General features: G+C 44.0%; 1 protein-coding gene across 1 annotated transcript in view; it reads left to right on the forward strand.

Annotated features, from left to right (window-relative positions):
- DAP (death associated protein) overlaps nucleotides 1-26,467 on the forward strand; it is a 126,372-nt gene that overhangs the window by 33,937 nt on the left and 65,968 nt on the right. The window contains exon 3 of the mRNA XM_073678360.1: nucleotides 22,581-22,623. Within this exon, the coding sequence (XP_073534461.1) occupies nucleotides 22,581-22,623 (43 nt within the window). The remainder of the gene's footprint in view (nucleotides 1-22,580; nucleotides 22,624-26,467) is intronic.

Consider the following 26,467-nt stretch of genomic DNA (forward strand, 5'->3'; position numbering starts at 1 on the left):
AGGTACTATGGTACCCGAGTCTGGAGGAGAGTCTCCTCTTCTTCAGACATCCGCGCATTGAATCGCATAATATCCGTATGTGTAGTCATGCCGATGTTATGCGGTCCAATACAAGTCAGTGGCGGTGATTTCGCCACGATTCCGCAAAATTAATTATAATGATAATCCGCAGTGGAAATTTCCGCAGCATGTACACAGCACATGCGGATTATCATAGGGAAACATGGCAGACAACTTAACAAGCGTTTTTAATGCATTTTTGCGGCGGAAATGGCGTTGCGGAAACGCATTAAATCCGCATCGTGGGCACGCAGCCTAACTGTTGATACTGTTCAAGTCAGGCTACATTTGTAGTTTGTTAGTATATACACTGGGCATATTTCATGATGTATACCTCAGATGACAGCCTGTGGCAATGGAGGCTATCTTCCCAGTTGATGCCTAAGCATGTGTATGTGAGATATTATATATATATATTATATTCTATCTCTCACACATTCTTCTTTTGCGGTTTGCGCCAGTTTTATCAATGTATACTTTGAACATAAAGTAAAAGTGCTATGTAGAAATGCTTACTGTAACAGTATCTATTTGCACGATGCATATGCAGATTCTGTAAGGCACACACAAAGCTTAGAATTGCCTTATGTTCCCATTATTCTATCTCCTATGCTGGAGCTATAACAATTGTTAACAGTACATATTGTTTTTCATGCACAGTTCACAGATGAAGGTAGAAGTTACATAGCGAGACTGGAGCCACTAGCACATGCTGTGGCCTCTGCAACTATCACTTCTGTCAGCTCCAGAAGCATATGTACAGTATGTGTGAGGACGTTCCTACAACGTCGACGCTCACCAGGACAGTGCTGCCTAATTTGTGCTACTACCTTGATAAAGAGCCTGTTGTCCAAATACTGTGGCAAGAGCTTGTTGTCCTCCTGCTTTACTTTCTGCAAATGCCAACATTGCACAATGGCATTGAAATGATCAGCTCTCTTCTCCTTTTGCACACTTCATTGGGCCTCACTCGCACTTCCAGGGTTTTCAGATGGAACACGTACCCTTTACAATATATGGAGCTATTCACAGATCTTTGTATTTTTCCGGCATCACAGGTAAAAATTGCCCATACAAGTCTATGGGTTCATGAAAATCACAGACAGCACATGAATGACATCCGTGTGCTGTGTAGGATTAACATTGCACTGAATAGGGGAAGCTTTGTTACTATTTTTTCGTACGTGAAAATCACTGATGAAACTCTGATGATAACAAATTGACGCCCGAACCAAATGCTGATGAAACGCTGTCCAAAAATTCTGATGATGCTCATAGCACTTTTTCTGTGTGAAAAATTACCGAAGTCTGAATGAGGCCTTAACCCCCTTCTTACAATTGGATGTAACTGTTCATTCAGATTTTAAGTAATTTACAGCAGACCAATACAAGTATGTCTAGAGACTCTTGTGCCCATGCCATCAGCATCAGGAAACTGCAGAATTGCACAGCTAAACTCCTGCTGCATGTGCTGAGACCAGAGTTAGCCGCAATCCCAGTGTTTTAACCCCCTCATATGCAGCTGTCAATAGGGACAGCGGTATGTGAAGAATTAGAAGAGAGATCACATGATCTACTAGCCAATCGGCACACCCAGTACGTGATCATGGGGTGGACGTGATCCGATCCCGCCAGAAAAAGAAACGGCACACTAAACGTAAAAGCACCAGGCAAATAATGCGAAGGGAAAAAATGGTGTTTCTCTCATCTCGTGTGGATGTGCAGGGAATAAGCACAACTCTATATAAAATGCAGAAGAGAACTGCTGTTTAACAACTAATATCCAAGAGTTCTTCATGTTCTTTAAAGGGGCTACTCCACCACCCTACTTTACTATGATCCTGCCACAATTTGGGTCTAATATGCTACCTGTCAGTCAAACGTTTGACAGGTTAGGAAATGATTAGCACAGTGTATTATCAATGTGATCAAAAGATTACATGTTCAAGTCCACTTGTGGGACTAAAAAGTGTAGTAAAAAATAAAAAAACAAAACCCGTTTTAATAATTAAAAAAAAATAAAAACTGCACAAATTTGGTATTGCCGTGTTGGTAATGTCTCATTTTATACAACTATTGTTAGTTATCCTGCATGATGTCGTTAAAAAAAACAAAAAAACTATGCCATAACTGCTATTTTTGTATTTATCGTCTCACAAATAAAGAAATGATTAAAAAATCCTGGGTATACCATTATGCTACGAATAACATTACAGTTTGTTCAAAAAAAATAATTTTCAGATTTATTTTGATCATGCCTAGCACCAAAGAAAATAAAAATTAAAAATGATCAGGCATGTACACTCAAAAATTGTACCAATAAAAACTACAGCTTGTGCTGCAAAAAAAATGCCCCCATATAGCTGTCTATGGAAAAATAATAAAGTAATGGGTATCAGAATATGGTGACCAAAAAGTAACGAAACATTAAACTTGGTAGCATCGTGATTGTATCGGACTACATGATAAAGCTAACATTTAAATTATACTTAATGGTTAACCACTTTTGGACCGCCTGTAGACTTTAAACATCTGAGCAGTCTTGCTTTTATTCTGCAGCGAAGTCCTAAAATGTCTCTGTATAGTAGAACAGATACACACGATTGTGTAGCTGCGAGTGTGAAGATTCAACTGTCAGAGACAGCTAAAGTTCCCACAGAGCGGCACGGATGGTTTATTACCAGTGTGGCAGATCGGCTCACTCAGGTAGACACAGGAACACTCTTTAAATTCTTACTAGGTTTATTATACATGCAGCATAAACCGTGGTGAAGTAAAAATAAACGGCCCGTTGGGCAAAAACAGGAGAATAAAACGAAGTGGTAGCACAAAACACAGTCCTTGTAGTAGCAAGGATCCGCCCACTCAGGGTTTGAAAACAAACGGTTCAGCTTTTCCTTGTCAGGACACAAAGCTCTGGGACTTCCTTTCTCCAGTCCTACTGAACACTGAATGCCTCAGCAGGCCATCTATTTAAACCCCAGACCACACCCTGGGGTGGAGATATGGTGAACGACCTCCCACCCACTCTATGGTTGTTCACAAAAAAACACTCCCCTTTAAAATGGCTGCTTAACCTCTCTCGGCACTTAGTGTACTGGAGAAAACTTTGAGGTTTCAATTCACTGACGCTAATAACCTCAGTGAAACATATCTCTCCTCTGGCACTTTGCCAGTGACTTTGTCACACCAGCTATGCCTTCTCTTTTGCTGTATACTCTTATGTCAAACTCTGGCCCGCATGTCCCCTGAGTATATTTGGCCTGCGTCCGTCACCGCACTTTCAACTATATCAGCATCCTGGATACCAACACAGTTGAAAGCAATGATGGAGGAGGGAGCGTCAGCTGACCCTCCCTCTCCTATCGTTTCCCCATTGCGTCTGATGTCTCCGCGCAGCAGGCGCGACAACGTCGTTACAACATGGACGCTGTATCGAGATGTGCAGAGGCTCTGAAGACACCATGTAGAGACTGGAACAGCGGGGAGCGGGCAGAGGTGAGTAGTTTTTTTTTTTTTTTAATGTGGGGCCCATTATACGGTAGTGAAGGCAATGCAGGGCCCCGTTATACTGCCTGGAGGACTGTGGGGCATATTCTACTGTAAGGAGCACTTTTTGGGGCAGTTATACTCTTAAGGAGGGCTCTGTAGGAATTACAGTTTGAGAATCATACGGTTATGGGGGGGGTCACCATTCTTTGTCTGGAGGACTGAGGTGGGGTACAGTAGAGTCATCATATCAAGGTTGGCTCGTGACTTTTTGCAAGCTTTTCATTTTGGACCTCTGTGTGTTTGAGTTTCACTATCCTGTTGTATACACTGGGATAAAGAAGCTCTGTGTACATATTAATGAAGTAGAGTCAGCGCCTCTTGTCTATACGCAGAGGAGGTGTGTTCTCTGTGTATAAGAGAGAGAGCAGGAGCTGCAGGGTCACAGGATACCAGGCAACGCTGATATGCAGCCAACAGGCAGCATTTCCATTGTAACTTGGCCTAATATACCAACCCCAATTACAGATCAAATAGGTTATAATATTGAAATTCCCCCTCTATACACACAAGAAAAATAAGTGCCTGATATATAAACATATTTGTTGCAGAATGGGGATCAATTTTTAAACGTACTGTATTTCGGACTATAGGAGGCACATCACTAGAAGACCAACGCCATGATTAAACCACAGATAAACGAAAAAATATTTTTGCCTACTAAGTAAAACTTCCCTGGTGGTGTAAAGTGGAGTGGTCATTAGAACTATTTTTAATTCAGTAGTGTAGAATTTAGAAAGAAGTATTAGATCTATTGTTGGGTTTTCTCTGCAGCATGTGTATTATGAATGTAGGTAGGTGTGTAATATAAATATATATTTAGTGGCTCTCCCGCATGCGCATTTATGTAGAGACAAGCACGCACACTGCACATTATCACATCTTGCAATTCTTTACAGGCATGTAACAGATCACATGACCTGATCGAATGGAAGGGCCTTCAGCTGGTCAGAACTTGCAACCTCCATGCAGGTCCCAATAGCTTCCTCTCCTGCTCTGCACCAGTCACCAAGATCTTTGTGGAGAAAGAGAAGAGAGCAGTTCTTTCTGTGATCAGGAAGGACGCAGTGTCAACGTTCTCCATCCCAGAAAACTGCCTCCTGGCTATAACACACATACCTTTTTAGCAAATATTTTTGATATGTAAGGTGCCCCAGCGAGGTAGTCGTGGGCGAGCTGTAGTCCCCACTCACTATGGCACCCTACTGACAATACGTGTCCTCCCTCTGCAGTGTGGCTGTGTATGTGGTGCTCTTCACTTACTTCAAGCCATCCGATCGCGGCTGTCTCCAGGCATTTCTCTTCTGGGACCAGGGCAGCAATAAATTCAGAGGACACGAGGTTCTTAACCAGAACTTGAACTTTACTTGGGGAAGAGGAATATATACAGTATTTACAGGCAGATATAATGGATAAGGCCTGACAGGCTATCATCTCTCTCACAGGCGCTGGCAACATCTTCAGCCCTGGTTCCCTCTTTAAATGAAGCATCTCTGTGACTCTATCTCCAGCCCAAGAGACTCTTCTGTAATACTGACAGTAATCTGGATCCAATCTCTCCCCCACGTCTTAGCCTGGAGTCCTATTCCTCTTCCTCTGCTTCCTGCAGACTAGAAGTGCCCCGGGTCCTCACTACCTCTGATGAGTTTCTCTGGCCGGCTAACAGGACTCGTGCTCTTGTGTAGGGAGACTTGCACACTGGGGATCCCACTGTCAGAGGGTATGGAGCTCCCGTCTACCCTAGCAGCCACTATATTCAGGCTGCCCGAACGATTCACTGTACTCTCTTACTGAGTGACTTCTCCTGCTTTCTGGAAACTTAAGCAAGAATTTTCCCAAAGTGCCCACCCTCTGTGAGCTGTCATCACACAGCATTAACTCATCAGTGCCTGTAACCCTGCTAGCAGACTCAACCTGACATCTGCACCCAGGACAGTGGCATCTTGTGGCTGTTTACAGGTACTGCAGCCCACAACGAATTATGCCAGGAACAAGCTCTATATCACTCAAGGCTTGATCTGGGCACTAAGTTCCCCCTTTACTCTACTGACTGGACCACTAAAGCTAACCCCTTAGCTTGGTCTACCAACAGTTCAGAGAGGTCTGACTTCAGGAACACTTCCTTTAACTATCTCAGTACCGCCCTTCCCCACTATTACACATACGTCCCAACATTTTAAGAACAGAAAGAGGGACACATCACGCGGTGTGCGTAGCGTCCCGCGGGAAATTTTGGCCACACCCAAATCCACGCCAATTTATCACTTCTTTCTTTTCCGGCAGGATGAGTTGTCAGAGGGGCGCTGGTAATGAGGGACATTCAGGAGATGCCCGAGACTTACAGGGTGTAGACCCAGATCCGAGACAGGTATTTCTAGAGATGAGCGGATGGATACCCGGGTCTCTGGTCCAGCGTGCAGATCAGTGGTACCTGGCAGCTGGACAGGAGGTCGTGAATCTCTAACCATCCTGCGTCCCCAGTGGCTTTTGATCACCCAGGTCAGCGTGACGTCATCTGTAGTTGGGACATGTGGATTATTTTTTGTTCCTTCATTCACAGCAGTCGGTGCCGCCAGCACTTTCTCATCTTTATGTAGCGTCACTATATCACATTGGCTTTTTGTGTCTGTAAGGCCGTGTTCACACCTTGCAGAAATATGGTATTTTTTTGTTTTCTGCAGATGTCCATACCAAACTGCACAATAACAATCTTCTCCCCCTTATTTGATGCATTTTTGGTGCAGACGTGAAGCCGTGTTTTTAATGTCCTTTTTATTGTACAGAAAAGTTTTGATTCTGCACTTAAAGTAACTACAGTTTTTTACATGCGTTTTTAGGCTCCACATAGAAGCATCTAGAGGAGAAAAAAAAAGCACCAAAACCGCACAGTTCAGCAGTGTCCTTGGGCGCACAGCGGGCACCTCTTTTGTTAAAGTTGTTTTTAAGGATGTTTTACATAAATGTGGTAAAGAGAAAGTGGGAGACCTATTATTAATACACAGTAATATAGCAGCAAACAAGAACAAAATAAAAGCATAAAGGAATGAAAGATATAGGCAAAATAAAGGGTGGGAAGAGTTAAGGATGAGAAGAGGGGAGGAAAAAATATGGTTTATTAAGGAAAATGGGGGGAAAAAGAAAAAAATTAAAGCGATAGAAGGAAAATCAAAAAGATTGGTATGTACAGGATAGGCATGGGAAAGGTGTTACGATACACACATAAGATACCTTATATATAAAACCTTTAAGAAGTAGGAGGAGAAAAAAATGGAAAATAAGAACACCTGTAAAAACAGGTGGAGAGACAAGCATATAGAGAAATACTAACTTTTAAATCTAAAATACGGTTTGTTGTATTCTAATAGCGGGTGCACTTTTCATGAAATCACATCAACTTTGCTTGGAAATTTAAACACAGCATTTACGTTACATGTGAACACTGTCTAAATTTTGAAGCAGTGTGTATGTGATTCCATGAAATCTCCACTCTGTGATCTGAAGACGCTGCTGAACTCTGCTTTTTTGGTACATTTTCTCTCTATAGGCTTCTTCTGAAAAAATGTATATTACTTACCAGTAATGGGATTTTCCATGACCCACGACAGCACCCATGGAGAGAGGGATCCGCCCCGAGGACCGGAAACCACTACAGGTTTAACCTCTTGCAGACCGCCCACTGTACATAAACGTCGGCGCTGCCTGGGCTCTGTGCAGCGCTGATGTTTATGAACGGTTGGTGGTCCCTCAGGACCCCCAGGGTCCTGCAAGCGCTGTGCATGCGGTGCAGAGCGACAGCTCTGACAGGGGGCATCATCGAGACCTGATTGGATCAGGTCCCAATGATGTTAACCCTTTGCTATCTTCTAGATGCCGCGATCTATAGTGATCGTGGCATTTAGAAGATAGTGAGAGGAGAGGGGGTTGTCCACTTACCTCTCCGACGGCCCCCTGATGTCTTACAGGACCTGCCGTTGTCATGGCAGCCGGAGGTCACATGACCGCCTCCAGATCTGCCATATATGGTGTCCTGCTAGGCTCAGCCTGCAGCTGAAGTCTAGGAGGAAGCAGATAGTGTGAAACTGTCAGCAAAGCTCTCATGCAATGCAATACATGTCTATTGCATTGCATGAGAACAGTGATAAGAAAAATAAAAAATAATGTCCCATACAGGGACTAAGTAAAAATGTAAAAAAAAAGTCAAAAAAATGTTTTCAAACTGTTAAAAAAAAAATAAAATAAAATCACAAAATAAATAAATAAAATATTAAACCAATAAATCCGTATATTTATGCAAAAACAAAAAAAGTACACATATTTGGTATCGCCGCGTCCAAAACAACCCGATCTATAAAACTCACACTAATTAACTCCTTCTGTGCACACCGTAATAAAAGTAAAAAACGGAGCAAAAAACAATGCTTTATCATCATACTGCCAAACAAAAAGTGGGAAAAAAATGCGATCAAAAAGCAAAATGGAAATAAAAATGGTACCGCTGAAAACGTCATCTTGTTCCGCAAAAAAAAAAGTCGCCATATTGCTCCATCAGCCGAAAAATAAGTTGTAGCTCTCAGAATAAAGCGATGTAAAAAAAATATTTTTTCTATAAAATGGTTTTATTGTGTAAAAGCACCAAAACATAAAAAAAAATATATACGGTAAGTGTAGTATCGTTGTAAACGTACTGACCTGAAGAATAACGCTGCCTTATCACTTTTACCACACACAGAACGGCATAAAAAAAAAACTCAAAAAAACAATTCCTGAATTGTTGGTTTTTGTTAATTTTACCTCCCAAAAAACAGAATAGAAAGCGATCAAAAAAATGTCACGTACCCAAAAATGGTACCAATAAAAACGTCAACTCGTCCCTTAAAAAACAAGCCCTCACATGACTGTCGGCCAAAATCTGGAAAAATTATAGCTCTCAAAATATGGCGATGCAAAAACTAGATTTTGCATAAAAAAGCGTCTTTTAGTGTGTGACAGCTGTCGGTCATAAAAACCCGATATAAATCTGGTATCTCTGTAATCACACCGACCCGAAGAATAAAGTAATCTCATCACTTATAGCGCACGAGGAACGGCGTAAAAAATAAATAAAACCAATTCTTCACCTGCTACTGATTTGTTTATCATGTCTCCCAAAGATCGCAGTAAGGCTCTGCTCACATTATCTTGCGCTCTGCGCTGAGCACTTACACCAGAGTTTCCGTGTAAATCTCTGAAATACGTGATTCAGACGTAACTCACGGCAGAAGATCTATAATATAAGGCGGCATGCGTGTCTCTGTCTGAAGCCTCGATAGACTGCGCATGCGTGACTCGCAGTCTGGTTCCAGACAGAAGCAGGCATCCAGCCGTTACAGGTAAGAGGAGGTGTATGGCGCCGGAGATCGCGGGATGCGTAGACACTGAACACATACTGCGATCTCCGGCGCCATACTTACTTGACCGGGAGGAGCATTGCCGCGGCGCCTATCTTCGCTGGAGACCGGGGGCGGAGTGAAGGCGTCGGACCGGCGCGTGCGCATTGCGCTATCCGGCGCCATTTTACTGAAGACACATTTACAGTGTGTCTTCAGCAAAATGGCGCCGGACAGCTCGGTGCTCCAGCGCCGCACTCCTCCCCCGGCCTCCGGCAGAAGAGGACGCAGCAGCGCTGGAGTACAGAAAAGAAAGGTGAGTATAACTGTTTTGTTTTTTTTTTTGTTTGTGTGAAAGGGATGAGGGGGGCCACACATAACAGGATTGTGGGGTGAGGGGACCATGCATATATCAGGATTGGGGGGTGAGGGTTGCCACACATACCAGGATTGGGGCGTGAGGGGTGCCACGCATACCAGGATTGGGGCGTGAGGGGGACCACGCATACCAGGATTGGGGGGTGAGGGGGACCACGCATACCGGGATTGGGGGGGCGAGGGGGACCACGCATACCGGGATTGGGGGGCGAGGGGGACCACGCATGCCGGGATTGGGGGGCGAGGGGGACCACGCATGCCGGGATTGGGGGGCGAGGGGTGCCCCGCATGCCGGGATTGGGGGGCGAGGGGTGCCACGCATGCCGGGATTGGGGGATGAGGGATGGAGTGCCATGCATACCGGGATGGGGGATGGAGTGCCATGCATACCGGGATGAGGGATGGGGTACCATGCTTACCAGGATGAGGGATACCATACACACCAGGATAGTGATGAGGGGTGCCACGCATACCGGGATTGGGGGTGAGGGGTGTCACTCATGCCGGGATTGGGGGATGAGGGGTGCCATGCATGCCGGGATTGGGGATGAGGGATGGAGTGCCATGCATACCGGGATGAGGGATGGGGTACCATGCTTACCAGGATGAGGGATGCCATACACACCAGGATAGTGATGAGGGGTGCTACGCATACCAGGATGGGGATGAGGGGTGTCACGCATACCAGGATGGGGGTGAGGGGTGCCACGCATACCAGGATTGGATGGTGGGGACAGGATGGGGGCAGCACAAATACAAGGAGGGGGGCAGCACATACCAGCATGGGAGACCATATACCAATAAAAATGCTCGCCACCCGGGCGTAGAACGGGTTCAATAGCTAGTTCCCTATAATGAGGCAGATATAGGCCACTGTGGATGCCGTCTGGCCTGTGATCCCACGGTGTCAGTTTTTTTTAGGCGTGCATAAAAGCGCGGTTGGCCACAGTTTTGTGCACTTCTGAAAAAAAGGACACCGCTGAACAGAGGCCAGACGGAGTCCAGAGTAACTCTACTGCCTCTTTACAGTGAATGGATCCTGCAGGGGTTTCATCTGAATTACATCACTTGGAAATTTAGATGGAAACCCCGATGTAAGTGCTCAGCCTAGAGCACCGGATAAATGTTACGTAAGATGTTCTCAATAAAGGCTTCAACTCAGTCCTCAAAAAAAGCTAGTCCCCACTCAGGTCCGTTATCTGTTAAAAATATAAGGGACTTCCAAGTTACTGGTAGCAGAAAGGCTCTGGAAAAGCGAAATGGCCCTTACCTTCCAAAACAAATTCAGAAAATTTTGTGCTCCCAAATCCAAATGCCTATTCTATAATAATTTGTTCTCCAATTGTCAAATAGCGCTCCGTCCCTCCCAGATCTCGCTGTATGGCTAAGCGGTACGATACAGTCACATATTGGGTATTGCCACTTTTAGAAGAAATTGTGTGACACATTTCGGCACCATTTTTACCCATTGCCCTGTGTGAAAATGTAAAATCTGAGGGTAAAACATTTTTTGTGGTAAAAATATAATTGTTTTCTTCACTGCCCAATGGTATAAATTTAAAAATTAAAAAATACTACTTCCCTAGATGAATTCCTTGAGAGGTGTAGTTTACAAAATGGGGTCACTTGTGGGGGTTTCTGCTGTTTCGGCATGTCAGGGACTCTTCAAATGTGACATGGTGTCTGCAACCTATCTCAGCCAACATAGCGCTCCTTTCTCTTCCGAACCCTGCCGTACACCAAAGCAGTAGTTTTCCCCCACATATGGGGTATCGGCGTACTCAGGAGAAATTGCACAACAAATATCATGGTGCAATTTCTCCTGTTATCCTTATGATAATGCAAAATTAGGGGATGAAAAACATTTTTTGTGGGAAAAATGTGAAAATTTTATTTTTATGGCTCAATATTATAAACTTCTGTGAAGCACCTGGGGGTGCAAGGTGCTCACCACACATCTAGATAAGTTCCCTAATGGGTCTAGTTTCCAAAATGGTGTCACTTGTGGGGGGTTTCCACTGTTTAGGCACAGCAGGAGCTCCCCAAACGCAACATGGCGTCCGCTAATTATTCAGACAAGTTTTACATTCAAAGTCTAATGGCGCTCCTTCCCTTCCAAACCCTGCAGTGCGCCCAAACAGTGGTTTTCCCTCACTTATGGGGTATCATCGTGCTCATGAGAAATTGCACTACAAATTGTGTAGTCTATTTTTTCCTGTTACCCTTGTGAAAATAAAAAAATTGGGTCTAAAGTAACATTTTTGTGAAAAAAAGTTAAATGTTCATTGTTTTCTTCAACATTCCAAAAATTCCCGTGAAACACCTGAAGGGTTAATAAACTTGTTGAATGTGGTTTTGATCACCTTGAGGGGTGCAGTTTTTAGAATGGTGTCACTTTTGGGTATTTTCTGTCATAAAGGCCCCTCAAAGTCACTTCAAATAAGATGTGGTCCCTAAAAAAAATGTTTTTGTAAATTTTGTTGGAAAAATGAGGAATCGCTGGTCAACTTTAAACCCTTATAGCTTCCTACCAAAAAAAAATTTTGGTTCCAAAATTGTGCTGATGTAAAGTAGACATGTGGGAAATGTTATTTATTAACTATTTTGTGTGACATATCTCTCTGATTTAAGGGCATAAAAATTCAAAGCTTGAAAATTGCAAAATTTTCGCCAAATTTCCGATTTTTTTCCACAAACGCAAGTGATATCGAAGAAATTCTACCACTATCGTGAAGTACAATGTGTCAAGTAAAAACAGTCTCAGAATCTCAGAATCAGGGGAATCCGTTGAAGCGTTCCAGAGTAATTACTTCATAAAGTGACAGTGGTCAGAATTGAAAAAATTGGCCTGGTCACGAAGGCAAAAACAGGCTCTGGTGCGAAGTGGTTAAAGTGCCGAGCCCTCTACTATGCCTCAGTGGTTTGCCGAGCATCAGAGGAACCCCGTTTGTTAGTTTAGACAATACATACATATAACTTTCACCTCCTAAATTCAGAGTGGAGTCCCACCAATTATGGCAACTCCAGAATGGAAGGTATAAATATAGATTATAAATGCATGCATTCTACTTTTTTTTTTTTGCGACACCTTATGATTAACATGTGCATCCTCCACCATAATGAGGGTGAAAAGGGAGGGAATAAATGAGGGTGCTGTCGTGGGTCATGGAAAATCCTATTACCGGTAAGTAATCATTTTTCCCGTTCCCCACGACAGCACCCATGGAGAGATTACAAAGGAATCCCCCTAGGGAGGGACTACCGCTTGTAGGACTTTCCTAGTGAAGGATAGATCACCAACACCCAGATCCACCCTGTAGTGCTTGAAGAAAGTGGAGGGTGAAGACCACGTGGCAGCCCTACAAATCTGCTCCAGAGAAGAATTTGCTCTTTCCGCCCATGAAGTAGAGACAGCCCTTGTGGAGTGTGCATTAATCTTACCAGGAGGTGGGAACCCCCCCCAAGGTGTATGCCAGAGCAATCCCCGTCCTGACCCATTTTGCTATGAGCCCTTTGGGCGCAGCCTGGCCCTTCCTGGGACCCTGGAAGAGAACAAACGGGGTAGTTTTCCGAATTTCCTTGGTTGATTCCAAGTATTGCAGTAGACCTCTCCTGACATCTAGGGTGTGGAACTCCCTTTCCCCCTCATTTTTAGGGTTCTCGCAGAATGACGGTAAAACTATATCCTGTGATCTATGAAAAGAGGACACTACCTTTGGAAGGGTCCGGAGAAAGAATAACCGAATCTGACAGGATTTGAGTGAAGGGCTGATTTACTGATAGGGCCTGAATCTCTCCTACCTGTCTAGCTGATGTAAGAGCCACCAGGAATGCAGTTTTAAGGGTCAAATTTTTAAGAGCACAATCTGATATGGGCTCAAAGGGAGTCTTAGTAAGAGCTTTGAGGACTAGGTTTAAGTCCCAGGGAGCTGCTCTCGGTTTTGGAATGGATTCCGAGCGGCAAGGGGTGGGTCGAGATGTCTCCTCCAAAAAGGGCCTCTAAAGCTGCAGAATGAACCTTAAGGGTGCTCTTTTTTAGCCCCAGCTCCCAACCTTTTTGCAGGAATTCCAAAATCCCAACGTATGGTACCCCTTGTTTTTTTTTTTAAAAGGATTTATTCCTGAAAAAATTTGAAATTTACTCCATATTCTATAATATATAGTTGACATTGTTCTCTTCCTTGATTTAATAAGTGTGGAAATCACTCTGCCTGAGCACCCTTTAGCTTTCAGAAGTTACCGCTCAAGCGCCAAGCCGTCAAATGCCGCTTCTTTATGTCTGGGTGGTGAATGGGACCCTGGGAATGGAGGTCTGGAATCTCTGGAGTTGCCACCGATAGGCGACGAACCCAGGAAAACCATGTTCTCCTGGGCAAAAAGGGTGCCACTAGAATTATCTCGGCCCTCTCCATACGTACTTTCCTGAGAACCGCAGGAATTAAATGTAGAGGGGGGAAAGGCATAGAGCAGGCCTACTGGCCATTTTGAGTAGAAGGGCATCTAACCCCCAGGGGAGATCTTTTTGGATCTATTGAGAAGAATTTGCTGACTTTTTTGTTCAGTTTGTTCGCAAAAAGATCTATTTTTGGAACCCTACAGAGATCTACTATTTTCTGGAAGATTCTTTAGTTCAGGGACCATTCGTCCTGATCTACCCTGTGACGACTCGGGAAGTCTGCTTTCATATTTTCTGACCCCTTTAAATAGCCTGCTGAGATGGAACTTAGATTTCCTTCCGCTAACAACATAATTTTTTGAGTTTCTGCCATAAAACCACCTGATTTTGTTCCCCCCTGTTTATATAGGCCAGTGCCGTTTTGTTGTCTTAGAGGATTCTTAGATGTCGATCTTTTACAACTGGCAAGATTTGTCGTAAGGCTAATCCTATGGCTGCTAACTCTTTCCGGTTGGAAGTCTATCAAATCTCGAGGCCATCTCCCTTGCGGGATGCTTCCCTCTACATGGGCACCCCACCCCCAGTGACTTGCGTCCGTAGTGAGTATAATGGGATTTTTTATTTCCCATGCAACTCCCGGCGATATATTTGACTCATTTGTCCACCACATCAATGATAGTTGAGTTTCCTTGGATATCATTATGTGTGTGTGTTCAGGTTCCCTAACGCTTTCTGTTCTACTCTCAGGATATCCCATTGGCAAGGTCTGAAATGACACATTGCCCAAATTACTGTCGAGATGCATGCGGTTAGGGACCCCAGGATGGACATGGCCCTTCTTCGTGTAGTCTCTGGTTTGTTTATTAGTTCTAAAGCCAGTCTTTCTACTCTTTCCCTTCTTTCTTCTGGAAGGAAGGACATTTGTTTTCTTGAATCCAGCCAGGTGCCTAAGATTTTGTTGAGTTTATCAGCCACCCTAAAGAGGCTAAGATACTTAAAACCTTTGTGACCGCCAGGTTGAATTTGGACTGTGATCTTCCTACCACAAGAAAGTCATCCAGATACGCCATGAATATAACGTCCATTTCCCCCACTATTTTTGTAAAGACCTTGGGTCCATGGAAAGTCCAAAGGGGAGGACTTGGAACTGTAGATATGTCAGATGGCCCTTGATGTAGACCGCCACTCTTAGGAATCTTTTGAGCTTGAAAGATGGGAAAATGATAATAGGCATCTTTGAGATCTATAGTGGCCATGAAGCACTTTGGGAATAGGAGTTTTATTACTGACTCGATGTTTTCCATCTTGAACCATTTGAGAGCCAGAAACTTATTGCAGTTCCTTAAGTTTATGATGGTCCTGTAAGACTGATCTGTTTTTTTTCTTAGGAATAAGGGGCTGTAAAACCCTTTTCCCTCTTCCCCCTTCTGGAACACAGGATAGAACTCCTTTTTAGATTAGAGACATAACCGCCTGTTCCAGGGTATCCTGTACCAAACCCGAAGGTTGGTTTCTGGTGACTATATAAGTGTCTGGAGGGGGGAAAAAGGAATTCTAATTTCAACCCGTCCCGTATTGTGTGCAGAACCTAGGGACTTAGGGAAATTGTTTCCCAGGCGGAGAAGAAGAGTTTTAGTATTCCACATACCTGGGACCTGGCGTCATTGTCTTCCCGCTCTTTTTGGGAACCCGGACAAAAAACGATCCCCCTGGGAGGGTTTTCCCCTGTTTTCTTTCTGGTTCCTTCCATTTCTAGTTTTTGGCTTTGCCCCCCACCCCCCCCCTTCCCCCCTTTTCTGAACGTGTGGAAAGGTCTCTTAAAATTTGGTGTGCTTTACTGGGGAAACCCTTTTTTAGAGTCTCCTGCTTTGTCCAGAATTTCATCAAGAGAGGACCCGAAAAGGTAATTTTCTTCAAAGGGAATACCACAAAGCCTGAACTTTGAGTTAAAGTCGCCATTCCAGTTTTTTAACCAAAGGGCTCTTCTGGCTGAATTTGACAGGGCACAGGTTCGGGCTGTTAGATGGACTGCGTCTGCCGAGGCATCCGCAAGGAAGTCTGCTGCTTTGGCTAAATTGGGTATACAGGCTAGTTTCTCGTCTTTGGGGCATTTATTGGTCTTGTAATTGAGCCAGCCACACGTTTAAAGATCTCACAGTGCATGCTGCCGCTATGTTCGGCTTAAATGCTGCGGCCCCTGTCTCCCAAGCTCTTTTTGGAAAACTCTCTACTTTCCTATCAAGAGGGTCTTTTAGGAGTCTAGCATCATCAAATGGGAGGGAGGAGTTCCTGGAGACTTTGCAGACCGCGACATCTATCTTGGGCGCGTTGTCCCAGGTCTCTTGAGTCCTCTGCTCCAAAAGGATATTTTCTCTTCATCAGCTTGGGAATATAAGCCTTCCTGTCTGTTTTTTTCCATTCCCTTTGGATCAGCTAGGAGATGGTTTTGTGGACTGGAAAACACTTATGTTTTTTACTCTAGACCCCCAAACATCTGATCTTGTACGGATCTGGGCTCCTTCACTTCTTCCACTCTCATGGTAGTCCTCACGGCTTTCACTAGCCTACTGATCTCTTCAGGCCGGAAACCTGAGGAGTCCCTCTCGCTATCCGAAGAGGATGACGACAGTGAGGGACTTGACTCGCAACTCCCTAGCTGGTCCCTTTCCCCCTCGTCCTGTGCACTAGAGTTCCCACTGGCCTCTCTTGCTGTTGAACCAGTTTTTAACCCTTTGAACAATTTTTTAATTTCACTCCTAATCATGCTCCTCATGTTATCCATTAGTGAGGGAGACTCCATGGTGTTCTCTGGGGAAGCTCTATGCCCCTTAGGCCGTGCCCCCAGATGACGCCCCCGCTCCCGTCCTGGGAACGCACCAACCACTCAAGCCGTGCCCCCGGGACCATCGCTGGCCGGCTCCCAGTGAAGCATCGAGCCACCGGATGTGATGCAAGAAGCCGGCGGGGGTTCCCGGGAAGCACTCTGCCACAATAGGCCGTGCCCCTGGAACTGACGTCACACCGGCCCAGAGATGCTTTGTACGTGAACCGCCGGCATGCCCCACGAGCCGGACACCCGGACTGACAAGGGAGCTGCAGCGCCGAGGTAAATCTTCAGCCCCTGGCAGCGCCTGGGGAGCTGTAGGGTCTCCTCGAGGACAGGAAACCACTGAGGCATAGTAGAGGGCTCCGCCTTTTAAACCTGTATTGGTTTCCTGTCCTAGGGGCGGATTCCTCTCTCCATGGGTGCTGTCATGGGGAATGGGAAAAAACGCATGAAGAAAAAAACAGCGTTGCATTTTTAAGTGAAGAATCAAAGCTTTTCTTTACTGTTAAAAACTCTGCTTTATATCTGCCCCAAAAGCGCATCAAATAACGGGAAAACACATAAAATAAACGCAGCAAACATGCAGTAATGAGAAGATTGTTATTGTGTTGTGCTGTGTGGCGCGGACACCTCCAGGAAAAAAAAAAAAAACAGAAAAAACGCAGCATTTGCAGTACGTGTGAACACTGCTTCAGCATTACCATTTTATTCCATTTTTTTATGGGTTGAATAGAGAAAAATAAAAATGCCGTTTTTTTTTTTGTATCCAATTTACCGATCCCTGTAAATCTGATCGCGGAGTTGTGTGGGTTGTTATGATTTACAGGGGCACCAAATGTGTTCGTGTTATGTGCTGATTTGTGATGTTCATTATTTAAAAATAAACGCATTGAGGCTGTGTGCACACGATGCGTTTTTAATGCGTTTCCGCAGCGTTTTTGCAGCTGTGGAAACGCATTAAAAACGCATGGTAGAAGGGCAGCAATGTTCCCCAATGATAATCCGCATGTGCTGTGCGGATTATCATTGCGGAAAAAAACGCAGCACTACCAATTATTTTGCGGAAGTGCTGCGTCTTCGCCGCCATTGACTTGCATTAGACCGCATGGATTACGCATCACTGTATATGTAGATGCGTAATCCACGCGTTCTAATGTGCGGATGGTACCCGGGTGTAGAGGAGAGGAGAGTCTCATCCACACCCAGGTACCATTAAAAATTCTGTAAAAAAAGAAAATAAAAAATAAATGTATACTTACCTTCTGGCGGCCCGCGCACCGCTCCTGCTTGGTTCCCGGCACTTTGCAGTGAGTTGAAGGACCTGCGCTGACGTCAGAGTCATGTGACTGGTCACGTGACGCTGACGTCGGCAGGTCTTTCAAATCACTGTTGTCGGCAAGGGAGAACGGAGTGAGCGGGACACCGGGGGCCATCGGAGGGTAACAGTATACATTATTTTTTATTTTTACCACTCTCTCGGGTCACACTATATAAATCCATGCCGTTTGCATGGATTTATATAGTGTGACCTAGTTGTCACAAGCACTTTCCAAGTGATGCTAATCACTTGGAAAGCGCTTGTCAATCCGCATGCGGAAATGTCAGTGGGTAACCGCTCCATTTCCGCATGTCCCTGGCAGGAAAATGCATGTACAATCCGCATGCGTTTTTTTCTGCCAGGGAGATGCAGAAACGCTCAGGAAAAAATCCTGAGCATTTCTGCATCGTGTGCACATAGCCTCAAAATTACATTTTTTATTTTTTTTAGTAATTTTAGAAGATGAAAAAAAAATCTCATTCTCCCTGTAGAATAAAAATGTATACATTGTACACAGCAGTGTGTACTGATAGAAATAATCAGCCTATAGTCAGATCCTGCACTAAAGATCAAGTAAACAAAATTCTCATTACATCAATAGAGCTTGTGGCTCAGCACAATAAAGCTTCTATCTATCTGTAATGTAATGGTTGTGGGTTCAAGACCTGGGTAGACTCCAAAAAAAAATGTTGTAATTGCTTATTATTTTTACTACTTTTAGGCTACGTTTCCACGATCAGGAACAGCAGCGCTTTCGACGCAGTGACCAAAATGCTGCTCCCGATCACGCAGGTAAATCTGCATGTGTTCAGTGAACCATGTGAATTTTCCGCATCTAATGACTTTTTATTGTGGAAATTTCTGTAGCCGACACTAGCGTCTCCGCAACAGAAATTGACATACTGCGGCTATTAAAGCCGTGCCGCGGGTGAGTTTACACGATGTCAAATAAAGCACAGTGGGCAGGAGATTTCTATAAATCCCATCCACTGTGCTTGTATCATGGAACGCAGCGTTTGAACACGGCGCAGGTGAACCGCGTCCAAAACACTGCTCTTCCTGATTGTGGACTCATAGCCTTATAGGAACAAAACAAATCTTTTTCTTCATCTCCGTATACAAGCACCATAAAAATACGTTGAATATACAAATGTATTTCTATGCAGTTGTATACTCTGCTTCTGGATTCATTGCCTGCAACATAGAAGTCAAGATAACCAAATACTCCTATCTGTCATTATGGGCTGTAGCTCGGTGTATAGAGCAACAGCCTGTGAACTGTTATGTTCACAGGCTGTAGGTTATCGCTGACTGGGCCTCACGTGACCCCAGCTGCAGCCTGCTCTGATATCTGCTGCTGTCACGTCAAGCTCCGGAGATTCAGACGTGATCCACTGGCACACACCCCCCTGATTAACTGGGCTGTGGGCGGAGTTTCACCGCACGTCACAGCCCAGTATCCAGTGCGCGCTTTGCGGCCAATGAATGCAGAGGAGAGGGGAAGCGCGCGCTAGATACTGGGCTGTGACATGCTGTGAAACTCCACCCACAGCCCAGTCAATCGGGGGTGTGTGCCAGTGGATCACATCTGAGTCTCCGGAACTTGACGTGACATCAGTGGATGTCAGAGCAGGCTGCAGCTGGGGTCACGTGATGTCCAGTCAGCAGCCAGCAATAGCGCTGCGGTCAGGCAAGAATGGCAGCGAGGTATTTACAAAAATACTTATTTCCACTGTTTAAATCGATTGGGGCATTATTTATTGTAGTGGACAACCTCTTCAATTTCTCAAACGCCGGTGCGGTTAGTTTTTTTTTTTTCTATGGCGGTTATCATGTAAAAATTACCTGGGAGTGTGATTCTTTAGGTCCATACGTGTACTTATAACTTTTTTTCATTTATTTTAGTGGTAAAAAAATGCAAAACTTTGTAAATCAAAAAAAAACAAAACAAACTTCATTATCAGTGAAGCTTTCGATGTAGACTGGTTAAGGACCTGTAGTGACATCACGATCATGTGACCGGTCATGTGATCATGATGTCATCACAGGCCTTGCACTCTGGGGAACTTCAGGACCCTTTGGGAGGGCCTGGCATTAAGAGAGGATGCGCCTGCAGTGAAGGACAGAAGCAGTGGCCAGTGAACCACCCCCATCGGAGGCATAGAAGCGCTCATTGGCCAGTGCTCCTGTCCTCCTGCACAGAGCCTGAGGGGGAGGGAGAGCCAGAGACCGGCACCTACTGAGCTGATGAGCTGCCAGATAAGTCTGTGTCCACCTGTGTGTGCTTTCCTGAGCTCCGGCTCCTGTCAGTTCCTCCTGCTCCTGTCAGCTTTCAGCAGAGGAGAGGCAGGAAGTGTCTGGTGGGACAGGGCTGCTGCCATCAGGAGAATCTGCAGCTCATAGTCTGGAAGATCATCATCCTCTCCAGCATAAAGGTGTGTGTGTGTGTGTGTGTGTGTGTGTGTGTGTGTGTGTGTGTGTGTGTGTGTGTGTGTGTGTGTGTGTGTGTGTGTGCGCGTGCGTGCGTGCGATGTAGGTTTATATATTTTATTGCATTATTCTAACTTGTATAAATGTAAATAGTATATGCAGATGGTCAGGTATAGACACACTGTGGCCGTTTGTGACACACACACACAGTATGTGTGTGTGACATCCACATTTGTAAATCTCGGCAGTGCAGACGAGAGCTCATAGGTGTTAACATGTTGGCAATCGACCAACGAACGAGCAAAATGTTGCTCATTCATCAGGTGATTGGATTGTTTATGCTGGGACAAAAATAATTGTTCTCCGCATCACATTGTCTGGTGAAAACTGCAGATGTGCTGCTGATAACATAATGTATGGGAACAGATTGATCTATTAGTGATTGTTCTTTTCCCATCATTCTTCCTCAGCTGGTGTAAAGAGGCCGAGATACAAGCATCGAACGACTTCAGTATTGCCGATCACGCTCGTTTAATGGCCTGAACGCAGGGCATATAAATGCAACCAAACTTAAAACTTTTGCCCAGGACCCCACTTTGTCTAAGGCTGCGTGCCCACTATGCGTTTTTCAAGCGTTATTGCCGCGGAATTTACGCAGCGAAAACTATTAAAAAACACTTGGTAATACGTGCCCCATGTTCCCCAATGATAATTCGCATGTGCTGTGCACATGCTGTGAAAATTTCCGCTGCGGATTATCATTGCGGAAAAATACGCAGCATGTCCATTAATTTTGTGGACACGCAGCGTATTTGCCGCCATTGACTTGCATTGAAGCGCTTAATATCTGTGTCAGCATGTTTGCACACACTGATATTAAGCGATTCTATGTGCGGATGGTACCCGGGTTTGGAGAAGAGGAGACTCTCCTCCAGAGAGGTACCATTGTACCTGTAAAAAAAAAAAAAAAAAATAGCATTTTTAAAATAAAAAATAAAGATTATACTCCCCTTCCGATGATCCCCGGCCTCCTCAGCGATGTGTCCGGTCTCCAGTACGGCTTGCGGTGGTGTGAGGACCTGCCATGACGACATTTAGTCATGTGACAGGTCACGCGACCGCTGATGATACGACGGAGCGGAGAAAACACCGGGGGCCATCGGAAGGTAAGTATAATTTTTTTTTTTTTTTTTTTTTTTAACTATTAACTTGGTCACACTATATAAATCCATGCCGGTTGCATGGATTTATATAGTGTGACCAAGTTGTCAAGCACTTTTCCAAGTGATGCTAAACTCGCTTGGAAAAGCGCTTGATAACCCGCATGCAGAAATGCATGCAAAAACACTTGACAAACACTTCTACCTAGCGGGAAAAACACATGTAAAATCTGCATGCGTTTTTCCTGCCAGGGAGTAGCGGAAAACATATGCATCATTTCTGCATCGTGGGCAGAAGCTAAAACCGGCCCTGCATACAGGTATGTATAGATTTACATTTCTATCACCTGTATACCCATTTTAGAGGTCGATAACTCCCAGGGGGTGACAGAGCTAATGCCATGCGGCATAGGTGACCTTTATCTCCATTACAAAAAACATTTAAAGCTGCAATCCTCTCCCACTGCTTCAGATTCTAACCTACAGGCAGCCAAAATGAGAGAAGTGCCGTGCATCAGATTTGACCGCTCTATTAGTTGACAACTGCAAATGTTTGTTAATAAGGCAAGGTTACACTCTGCTGTACTATGTTGGCTGTAATCAAGCGCAGCTCTGCAGCAGAGCTGCGTGAACTATGGGAGGATAACTGCTGCTACAAATGTGTTTGTAATGAGACAAAGTTCACTTCTGCTGTGCTGTGTTGGTTCTGATCTGACCGCTGAACTGTGTGTGATTTTTAGAATTCTCAGGTAGGTCTTTGTCCGGCCCATAGACTTTAACAGCTCATTTAAATATAATAAAAGCATGGATTTCTCTTGAATAGGACACCGTATTGCAGATGCCAATGTTTAGTTTTATTCAGTTTCCTATGACTTGCATGCTCATGTAGATAACTTAGGAGGGTTGATCCTGCTGACATATTCTCTTTTAATTTAGTGTATAGCAGATCTTATATGTGAAAGTACATACAATAAATATCCTTTCAGTAGTAGAAAATATACTCCTAAATTATTGTACGTGAAAGTATTTGTACGTTTTAGTAGACACATATTGTAAGTTATTTTATAGTTTTCTTTTTTCCTTTTAACCTTTTTAGACAACCTAAGCCCCCCTTGGTGATATCTGGTGCCATTGCACGGGTAAGAGACATTAACGTATTGTTAAAATATTATGTTTTACATGAAATAATGTTGCCGATTGCATTAGAACACCATTCTAGAAGCACATCACAATTGAGTATTTAATTTTTGACCCTGACCTCTACTGTATTTTTCCAGTCAAATAAAAAAAAATGTTCCTTTATATAGCTGCATACATCTGTCATTAGAATTGAATATATTTGGTGTATATCATAACAGACAAAGTTATCTTATGTACCTTCTGAGAGGAGGAGGAAAATAGTCTAGGACCATGTTACTCTTCAACTTAAAGAGGAACTATTGTTTTAATTTAATCGATGGTACACATTAAAATAAGCACCTGTATCAATGATCAGAGTAATGCGTTAAAGTCCCATAGAGGGCTTAAGTAAAAAAAAAAATTAAATACCATATATACTCGAGTATAAGCCGAGGCACCTAATTTTACCACAAAAACTGGGAAAATTATTGACTCGAGTTTAAGCCTAGGGTGGGAAATGCAGCAGCTACTGATAATTTCCCCATCCTGGTATGCATGTCCCCCCTTCATCCCCCAATCCTGGTATGCATGGCCCCCCCTTCATCCCCCAATCCTGGTATGCATGGCCCCCTCTTCATCCCCCAATCCTGGTATGCATGGCCCCCTCTTCATCCCCCAATCCTGGTATGCATGGCCCCACATCACTGCACACATGAAAAAAAATAAACACTTCTACTCACCTTCCTCCCCTTTGCTCCAGCACTGCGTCCTGTTCTGCTGCAGCTGATCTCCGCATGATGTCACTGTCATGCGCCCTCAGACGCCGAGGTGAGCTGCGAGCATATTCGCTCCTCTCCATGCTGGGACTATGGATTTGGAGAAGAGTGAATATGCATTTTCTTTAATAGCGGGCAGTGGCAGCGGGAACTGCCGCTCAGCGCTCCTCTGTGCCCGCTACTAAAGGGAATGAATATTCACTCTTCTCGACGCCCATGGGCATGGAGAAGAGTGAATATTAATCTTCCTTTAGCAGTGGGCACACGTGGTAGCTGCAGCAGCCTGCTACTGCGTGTGCCAAGTACCTCCGCCGCCCATCCCCCACTACTATCCCCCACTGACCGGTATAAACTATAAGCCAAGGGGGGCTTTTTCAGCATAAAAAAATGTGCTGGAAAAGTCTGCTTATACTCGAGCATATACGGTATTTAAAAAAAAAAAAAAAATCACAAAAATAGAGAACATGAAAAAAATACCAATAAACATGTATATTTATGTAACAAAAAGTAAACATTGGTATCGCCAAGTCCAGAACAACATGATCGATAAAACATCACACTGTAAAACGATCAGTGAACTGAAGAAATAAATACTTTTTTCTATAAAATAGTTTGTGTAAAAGCGGCAAAACATAAAACATTATATAAATGTGATATCGCTGTAATCGTACTGAGCCAAATAATAAAACTGCCTTACCACTTTTGCCACATGTGAATGTCATAAGAAAAAAAAAAAAACAATTATTGGTTTTTGTTCATTCTGCCTCCCAAATATCAGAATAGAAAGCAATTAAAAAAATAAAATAAAAAGGGGTTTTCCAAATGCTACATGGCATCCCCTCTCTATTCCAGCCAATTTTGCGTTCAAAAAGTCAGTGCTCCTTCCCTACTGAACTCTGCCGTGCGCCCAAACACTGTCTTTTCCCCACATATGGGGTATTGGCGTACTCAGGAGAAATTGCACAAAAGTTTTTGAGGTCCATTTTCTCCTTTTACCCTTGTGAAAATAAAAAAAATTGGGGCTAAAACATAATTTTTGTGGAAAAAGTTTGATTTTTTTTTTTTCACGGCTTCATGTTATAAACTTCTGTGAAGCACTTGGGGGTTCAGGGTGCTCACCACACATCTAGATAAGTTCCCTGAGGCTAGTTTCCAAAATGGTATCACTTGTGGGGGGTTTCCACTGTTTAGGCACATCAGGAGCACATCCGCTAATTATTCAAGCAAATTTTACATTCAAAAAGTCAAATGGTGCTCCTTCCCTTCCGAACCCTGCCTTATGCCCAAGCAGTGGTTTTCCCCCACATATGGGGTATCGGCGTGCTCAGGAGAAATTACTGAACAAACTGCATGGTGCAATTTCTCCTGTTACCCTTATGAAAATGCAAAATTGGGGGCTGAAAAACATTTTTGTGGGAAAAATGTGAAAATGTTATTTTTACAGTTCAATGTTATAAACTTCTGTGAAGCACCTGGGGATTCAAGGTGCTCACCACACATCTAGATAAGTTCCCGGAAGGGTCTAGTTTCCAAGATGATGTCACTTGATAATATTTTTGTGAAAAAAGTTAAATGTTCATTTTTTTCTTCCACATTCCAAAAATTCCTGTGAAGCACCTGAAGGGTAATAAACTTCTTGTACGTGGATTTGAGTACCTTGAGGGGTGCAGTTTTTAGAATGGTGTCACTTTTGGGTATTTTCTGTCATAAAGACCCCTCAAAGTGGCTTCAAATGTGATGTGGTCCCTAAAAAATGGTTTTGTAAATTTTGTTGGAAAAATGAGAAATCGCTGGTCAACTTTTAACCCTTATAGCTCACTAAATAAAAAAATAAAAAAATTTGGTTCCAAAATTGTGTAAAGTAGACATGTGGGAAATGTTATTTATTAACTATTTTGTGTGACATATCTCTCTGATTTAAGGGCATGAAAATTCAAAGTTTGAAAATGTCGACATTTTCAAAATTTTCACCAAATTTCCATTTTTTTCACAAATAAACGCAAGTGATATTGAAGACATTTTACCACTATCATGAAGTACAATATGTCACGAAAAAACAGTCTCAGAATCAGGGGGATCCATTGAAGCGTTCAGATTTTAAAAACATTTTTCAAGCTGTTGTTATAAAGTATTCTAATTTACTGAGATAATGACTTTTGTGTTTTCATTGGCTGTAAACCATAATCATCAACATTAACAGAAATAAACACTTGAAATAGACCACTCTGTTTGTAATGACTCTATATAATGAATTTAAATTTTTGTATTGAAGTCCTGAAATGCATGAACTTTTCGATGATATTCTAATTTTGTGAGAAGCACCTGTATGTTCATTGGCAATTCAATTCCCAGCCTATGAACACACAGGTATATTCTACGGTGTTTTCTACATTTAACTTTCCTCCTATTCTCTGTCCTCATACTTTCCTTTTCAGTTGTCAGATTTGAGAGGCAAGAATGTATACTTAATGTAAATCTATGCATTAAGTATTGCTAAGTTCCGAGCTCTTATTGACGCGCCCCTGGGCCTGAGTCGCGCAGCGTTGCGCACGCGGGAGCCTACCCGGAGCCGGATCGGATAGGGGTAGTAGTCTCGTGGCGATGACCCGGTCCGTGCCCAGGGAGTCAGACTAAGTGGCGGTATATTAGCAGTAGATGTAGGACGACTACGCCACCCGTTGAATGCAGCTATGGAGCTGCCGCTGCAGGGCAGACCGCTGAGGCCGGTGGAAGGATGGTGCAGCGTGGATGGTATAACCCCCAACGGGAGGGGTATGGCCTCAGGGCAGCCGACGTGGATGATGGGGGTAGCAGGAACCACTCAGAGACGATGCGGTGTAGTTCAGGGTCTTTACTGGTGACAAAGATAGACCCTCCCGGAGTACTGGCTAGCGGTCGGGGCCTGGTCAGTCCTTGAGCAGATGGGATCCCCCTTGGCCAGGCGGAGTTGTAGGCCTCCCCAACTAATTGTACTCTTCTGGCTTCCTTGCTAGAGGCGGGTAAAGGTAGCCCACGTCCCTGAGTGTACCGTGTGGTGCTCACCCGTATGGCCGGTGACTCGGGGCCTTCTAGTGGCTTCCGCTCCACG

This window comes from Phyllobates terribilis, unplaced genomic scaffold, assembly GCF_046119375.1.
Source record: "Phyllobates terribilis strain yellow unplaced genomic scaffold, ASM4611937v1 Scaffold_4__5_contigs__length_816908805, whole genome shotgun sequence".
NCBI lineage: Eukaryota > Metazoa > Chordata > Amphibia > Anura > Dendrobatidae > Phyllobates > Phyllobates terribilis.